We start from the raw sequence: 7,655 nt of genomic DNA, 5'->3' as shown, positions 1-7,655 counted from the left end.
TTCGTTACACACTCCAGATATACAAATGACATATTATACAAACAACATATATATATATATATATATATATATATATATATATACAACATTCAACACAAAAAAATATAAATATATACATATGTAACTATATATATATATATATATATACAGATCAATAAAATAATACAAATAATAATATAAACTAAAAGTAGACCTTTAGTTAAAAGTGAGAACTTCCTCAAAATAGTGATAAAGAGTTTTCAATATTTTAAGAATGTTTCTCATTATAATGACTTACACAATCCCGTCACATTGGCGGAAATGGGCTTCCATAGAGAGGAGACTTCTTGAATTACAGATGTTTTACTGCACCTCTGTCTCATTGTTTTTCTTGCCTATGGAGCAACAGACGTACTAACGGTCCCATCTTACCCCGCTCTCCCCTATGTTCAGAGGGATGTCGGTCCACGCCTGCTCATGAGAAGCCACGACCACCCGGTGACACTCACGCCCTCACAGCGTGCAGCAGCGTGGAGGAAGAACCAGGAGGGGTATAAAAAGAGTAAGATGTACAGCGTTAACGGTAGAGTCGTTGTTTCTGTTTGCTGATGCCTTCTTTGATTTCCCGTGCCGTATAAGTGGATTCCATCGGTGTCTGTTAACAGTAAGTTACAGTAATGATATTTGACTCACACCGCTGCTGTTCTATAAGCACTGACTGCATTAGCCTCATACATTTGGCTAACTTTATATTTTATTTCATTTCTTTATGGTGGTGCTGGTGTTATGGGAGACGGCGTCGGTTTATTTTCAATCACTTCGCTTATATACTAACGTTACCGCTAGCAAGGCCGCTTTTCTGTGGTTATGCGTTAGTCAAACATTATTAACTAACATTAACTAACTAACTAACTTAGTCAGCTAGGTCCGCAGTTGAAAGTTAACAACGAATGTTGTGCGGAACTGCGCTTCAGTTGAACAAAAACACTAGTAATATTATCCATAAGTCCTTTTAAATAACCTTTACATATACTTTACTGCTTCTCAGCAACAGCCACCAAGGAGTTAGTAACTTATTGAAACATTGTGCTGTCTTTATTCATTCTGAATATATTTATTCATAAAAACTCGCCTTAGCTAAACCCTTAAACGCACACACACACACACACACACACCTGTCCTGTCAATCATGGTTAGGTAACGCGGTATAATATCCGCTGCTTTAAGCGGGGTGGCCATTGTTTTGATTTTGGGACATGAAGAAGCCCAGAGGAGCATTGATACTAATTCTATTTGGGGGTTATGTGGAGTTAGTGTCAGCAGTGGAGGCTCAGTGTACTTGTTGACAAAACCCAGGAAGTGTAGTTTGAAAATGTCACTGAGCCCCTACCGCTATCCGCACCTCACGTACACTCATGATGTATGATGAAATCAGACCTGTGGGCTGTGTGTGGACAGAGCACAGAGGAAGAGGCCTGTCTTAATCTAAAGGTGACCCTCCATTCAGGTGCGCTTCTACGGTGTGTACAGCGGGGCGGCTGTGGCGCAGGAGGTTAACGGTTCGATTCACAGTTTCTCTCGCTGCATGTCGAAAAGTCCTTGAGCGAGACTCTGAACCCCAAAACAATGTGCCCAAATTGTATGAAAGTGTGTAAATGCCCTTAGTTTCACACCCCCTTTCTCATTCACTGTAACCACCTGATTACTTAACACTCAGTGCAATGGAAACAGGTAGAAATACTGCGAGAGAGAGAGGGAGCCTGCAGTGTGTAATGGCTGCTGTCAGTATACCTTTATATTGTGAACATTTTTTGACATCACAGTTACATTTGGGGGTAGGCTGAAACGGATGTGGGATTTCTGAGAAAAATGGCGGCTGATATAGAGAATGTTTGAACTGGAATGCAAATAGAACTTTTCTATGTGGATTGTGCACTGATTTTGCACTGATATGACTACTAACAAATAACCTTATTGAAGAATATTAAAATTCTTTTACATGTAAAATAATTTCAAATTTCCATTGTCAACCTTTTGCAGTTGACATTGCACATTACTCTGTGCTGCTTCTCCAGCGCACTCTGCTGGATAAACTGTGCACTGACACCAATGTATTACCTAGAGCAGTCCTGTTGCTGTGACCGAGCCTTCTGAAACATTCATTAACCATTTGCTGAATTATTTACTAATGTGCTGACTGAGTAACACACCAGAATAATGGATGGATCGTGTGTGTGTGTGTGTCCACCGGTATATCATAGAAAATGGGACTTCTGATGAAGAAGAATGTTGTTTTGCTGGTGCTTCTTCTTATCCTGGGAGTCTACTTCATTAGTCATTCTGCCCTCCTCATTGCGGTAAGTACACACAGGATGAACAGCCTTTTACCACATGCATATTGTTACTGCTTACAGAAAAGTATACACCCATTACAAACAAACTTACTGGGTAGGATTTCATGAGAACACGTCATTTGCACTGCAAGCAGAGCAGGAAGGGCGAAGAGGGAATTTTTTTAAAAGTTGGAATGTCGCCATAGAAACAGGTTTTCAGTTTGTTTCAGACAAAGCCCTATTGAAATGCAAGGGATTCTTATTTTTCTGCCAAAAGGATTGCATTTTTGGAGGCTGCAACGTGCCTGAAAACTCATGAAACTCAGCACAAAAATTCAACGGTATGAGAAATGTACATATTATATAGGTCCCACACATGGGTGTCGCAAAATGGCTTAACCAAGCCTCCCACAATCAGCCTTTTTTTCATACGAAAATTGCTATGAAAATGTATCATGATCAGACAAGCCAAAAAGGAAGTTGTCCTAACTTGTGTGTGTTTTGTTCAATCTCAATAAAACTTCACACGTTTAATAATAGTACCAACCTGATATGCTGGCACATAACGCGACCGCAGCAAGCCCCAATTGCACTGACTGCGAGGGTCAGTCTCTCATCATCTAAAATAGTTGAAATGAACAAATATTTGCACAGCATTCGTTTTCATTTTTTACTCAAAGAAATCTGCAAAGTTTCTGCCAAGACGTATACGCTTTTCTTCCCAGCATTGATCCAATGGATCAGACAATTTGGAACCAGTTCTCAACTGGACCCGGAATGAGGGGAGATAGAGGGGGGTGACATGCGGCAGGGCCACAGGCGGTACATGGGGCGTGAGCTACCAGGGCACAGCATATGTGCATATTCTAATTCTAATTAAATCTGTGTGTTTGTTTTGCAGGGCCCATCAATGTCACATAAACCCATTCCAAATGAGTTAAGTTGGCAAGCAGAGAGGTTGGTCAATAAAGAAGCCTGGGTCGAACAGAGAGGTTACCTGCCTCTCAATGTGTCCTATCAGCTGCTTGCTGGAGCACCATCCACTCAACAGAGTGAGTGACACACTTTGATTGTCCTTTTTGTTATATTGAGTTCAGAGCTGAACTAATGTAATGGTTATTTCCAAGCTGCCACTTTGTCGCAGCAAGAGACCGCTGACAGCGTACTGTGGCCCTGCATTGTAATGCACTTATAATATGAGCAAATGTGTCAAATAAAATCTTTGAATCTAATATCTGAATCCCTAACTTGCACTTTGTCTGTGCCTATCGTGACGTCATGCACTGGTTTATGGAGTTCCGTTTTGAAGCCTCAAGGTTGGCAGTATGGCCGTCGCCACAATGTTCGGTGTCTGCAGCTGTGATGTACTGACGCACTCATTTTCACAGGAATCAATGGCAGCTTCACTGGTCACACATGTTCTTGTATGACAGATAAACAGTGCACTGAAATATGTTTCTGAAAAGAGAATGGTCTGCTGCAACTCAGTGTCATCCAGCAAAACACAGGGCTGATTTTGCATTGCTAATTTTTGCATCACAATTTTCATTTTCACAGAAAAAATAAAATAAAATAAAAGTTGCAAGCGGCAATGATCTAGCCCTCGCACTTGTACGCATTAGGGTGTGCTGTGGACGCGTCATACAGCAACATCGTGTATGGAACACACCGTGAAAATTTCACATAAATCAGATGAGGATTGCCAAACAATTGGTGGGGCTTCCTGTTGAATATTGGCATGTAGATGTGTTCAGGGTGGGAATCTTATCAAACATGTGAAGTTTGGTTGAGATTGGAAAAAATACACTAAAGTTATGACTTCTTGTTTCATGGTGATGCGTCAAAATTTGACGCCAAGCCACAGACACTTAGTTTGAGGCCCAGTCACAAAGAACACAACTTTTAAACATGAAGGTCTTTAGATTGCCCTGACCAATTTGATCAATTCCCTAAGAGGAGTTTGTTAAAATACAACGTGCAAAGTCGCCAACTTCCTGTTGGGTTTGGGGTATGGGTCCTTGAGGGTTTTTGTTTGTCTGGTCATACATATTGGTTAAACGTACATCAAGGGCTGAGTTTGGGGGGCGCTGTGGAGCCATTTTGCCACACCCATGTGTGGGACCCATATAGTCAGTACATTTCCTCACTGTTGAATTTTGTGCTGTGTTTAATGAGTTTTTGAGCATGTCGCGGCTTCCAAAAATGCGTTTATTTTGGCAGAAAAATAATAATTCCTTGCATTTCAGTATTGCGATTTTCATAGTATTTTTAGTCATTGTGCAGCCCTAATTTTGGCACATTTCACAATTTGTATCGATAACATTAATTTGACAGATGCTTTTATCTTAAGGGACTTATATAAGTCATAAACCTCTATAGGATAGTGCATCCTAATCTTACTGCGCCATAGGGTTTGTTACACAGAACCATCTGGGAAGTCGTTGCTGGAAACTGTTTGGCCAGGTACTTTCACAAAATACTTAGCAGGTGATTGGATGAACCATCTATCTATCACGGGTGAACAAGTCAGATGAACGAACAATATAACTTAGTCAAACTCAAACTTCAACCAAAGTCATTCAGGAGAAGAGTGAAAACCATGTAGAAAAGTCTTCAGTGCCGTTATTTGTTCTGCTTTAATGAAGAAATACTCCCCAGTTCTGATAGAACTGATGCTAGCAGCATCTAAGCTAACCTCTTTAGCAGCCGCCATTGTAGTTTTGAGCAAACACTTCTCCACCAAGTGATAAAACTAAGAGAATGATTTGTGCTACTGTAGAAGTGCCTAGAATTTTAATTTGGTAGTAATAAACACACACATTTCCCTTTTCTGTCCTGACATGTTTCAGGGTATTTAACAATTGGATTATCATCGGTGAAGAGGAACAAGGGCAGCTATTTAATCCCCACCTTGCAGTCGCTCTTCTCCCAGTCTTCTCCTGAAGAGCGTTCTTCCATGGTGGTGGTAGTGCTGCTGGCAGACTTTGACAACAGCTGGAGAATCATAACAGTGAGGGAGATCAAAACTGCATTTGCCTCTGAGCTGGAACAAGGCCAGCTGGTGGTCCTACATGTTCCTCAGCAGTGGTACCCTCCTTTTACAGGTGCAGTGCATGTTTGAGTCTACCACTGTACAGATTCATTCACATCCAACAAGTGTGCTGTGATACTGATATAAGTGTCTCTGGTTCTTCTGCAGGTATAAAGAGGAACTACAACGACGCTCCAGAAAGGGTAACGTTCAGGTCCAAGCAGAACCTGGATTACGCCTTTCTGATCCACTATGGTGCTGGTCTTGGTAGATACTACCTCCAGCTGGAGGACGACATCTTCTCTGCTAAGAGCTTCCTTACAACAATCAAGAGGCGTGTTGAGGAACAAGAGGTGAAAAAGGCCACCTGGGCAATGCTGGAATTCTCCAGCCTGGGCTACATAGGGAAACTCTACAAAGCAGCCCATATTCCTCTCCTGGCCCGCTTTCTCTTCCTCTTCTATCAGGAAATGCCCTGCGACTGGTTGATGTCTCACTTCCGAGTGCTGCTGACTCAGAAAGAAGTTATCCTCTTCAAACCCTCACTGTTCCAACACATGGGGACTTTCTCCTCGTTCAAAGGGACATACAACCATCTAAAGGACAAGGACTTTGAGGAGCGGTTCTACACCAATCCTTCAGCTGAGGTCTACTCTGATATGTCCACCTACCAGAAACACTTCCCCAAACTGGCCTGGGATGCAGGGGAGGGATACTTCTGGGGACGCTCCCCAGAAAAGGGAAATTACCTGACTGTGGTGTTTAAAGACCCTGCAGTAGTGACAGGGATATGTGTAGAAACAGGGTCAGGGGGCAAAGACCTCCTGGAGTCAGCTCAGGTGGAGATAGGCCATGAAGTGGTTACTACCGAGAAAGTGGAGAAGAGTTGTAAAGAGTTCCAGTCAGTGGGGACCTTAGAGAATGGGAGGTTTGAAATGCAGGACATGGACAAAAAGTATAACACTGCCTCTTCCTGTCTGAGGATACAAGTCACAGCTGGGCAGAAAGACTGGTTGATCATTCAGAAAATCAGGGTCTCAACAAAACTGAGTACACCTCCACATCAAGCAAAGGAGTGAACTCAGTCTCTCAGGATTTTGCGTGCTTTTTTAGGATTGTTGCAGCATAAAATGCCTCATCTCACAGCAGTGTTAAAAAAAAATATAGCAATGCTTGTTGCAATGTTGTGAGAATTGAAAAAAAACATTTAGATTGTTATTTTTGTATATTTTTTTTGTATATGGAAAGAATAAAACCACACTGTTTGGACAAGGTAAATGGGACACGTTTGTGCCCAGGAAACTACAATGATTGGCCAAATTTACAAGGTTGCCCAGAATTCACAGGGATTGGTTGAATTTGCGTTAATTGCACTTTGTGTAGGGACTGTCAAATTGTTCTTCCTGCCAGATTTATCATTTCTCTTGGTTTGATCTGCTGGACCTTTATTAAAGGCTGAGCATGTGACCTGTGTGCCTTGTTGAACAGTTTTACTGATTGAAACAATAATGCAGTGCTTAAAGTTACTACAAGGAACTTTAATTTTGTGTTGATTTTGGCGACCCCTGTGGACAAAAGTGGTAGCGTTTCCACTGCGTTGTGTCATAAAGATCTTCATCTGGTTAGCCTGTGCATTTTTGAAAATAGGTCAAAGAAAGAGAACTTATTTATGATACTATTTTTCTTTTTTAAACAGCTGTTTGCAACATGCACAGTGATGAAGTAAGCCTAAAAGATTAATAACTGTAATATGATGATGGTGAAACAAAGTAAACTCCTAGATTCGGTTGCTCTGTAATAGTAATTTTGTTGAGAAAGCTAAAATTATCAAGATTTCCGTGTAATGTTATGTCTTCAAAATTAAAAGCTATCAGCACAGGAATTGGACCCGGTAAAGTGTTTAGCTTTAGAGGTTTTATATGTAACTTTCATTAAACTGTAAATAGTGACACCAGTTGCTGTTAAGTGAACTGTAGTCAGCGTCCTGTTGCCCACACTTCGTCCACAGTCCGTAGGCGCGAGTCAGCATCAGCCCAAAGTAATATACAGCCGACTGAAAGCTGTAAAATAAATGACAATCCTATTTAGAATAATGTAATTATATGCAATGTTCAGATATTTTATTTGGACCATTGACTCCATGCTACCATCTAGCTTGCTGTTTACAAATCACCTCAACAGCCAACCCCACCAAGTAACCAACCCCAGACCCACACCGTGCAGCCAAGACACAGCCAGCTGGCCAACCACAGCTTATCTTAGGCTAACTTACAGCTCGTTGAATTCCCCTGCCGTGCATCACTTTTAGTCGC

At 41.5% G+C, this 7,655-nt stretch overlaps 1 protein-coding gene across 1 annotated transcript; it reads left to right on the top strand.

Moving 5' to 3' along the window:
- Positions 1 to 427: 427 nt before the first annotated feature.
- Positions 428 to 6,810, top strand: LOC118324398 (alpha-1,3-mannosyl-glycoprotein 4-beta-N-acetylglucosaminyltransferase C-like). The gene is made up of 5 exons (XM_035656721.1): positions 428 to 643; positions 2,241 to 2,336; positions 3,214 to 3,364; positions 5,162 to 5,416; positions 5,512 to 6,810. The coding sequence occupies exons 2-5, from the start codon at positions 2,244 to 2,246 to the stop codon at positions 6,420 to 6,422; spliced, it is 1,410 nt and encodes a 469-aa protein (XP_035512614.1). The 5' UTR covers positions 428 to 643; positions 2,241 to 2,243; the 3' UTR covers positions 6,423 to 6,810.
- Positions 6,811 to 7,655: the final 845 nt, after the last annotated feature.

Source organism: Morone saxatilis, unplaced genomic scaffold (assembly GCF_004916995.1).
Source record: "Morone saxatilis isolate NCDOM2014 unplaced genomic scaffold, NCSU_SB_2.0 Contig15, whole genome shotgun sequence".
Lineage (NCBI taxonomy): Eukaryota > Metazoa > Chordata > Actinopteri > Moronidae > Morone > Morone saxatilis.
The sequence above is the reverse complement of the archived record's forward strand: the minus strand, read 5'-3'. Positions and strand labels throughout refer to the sequence as shown.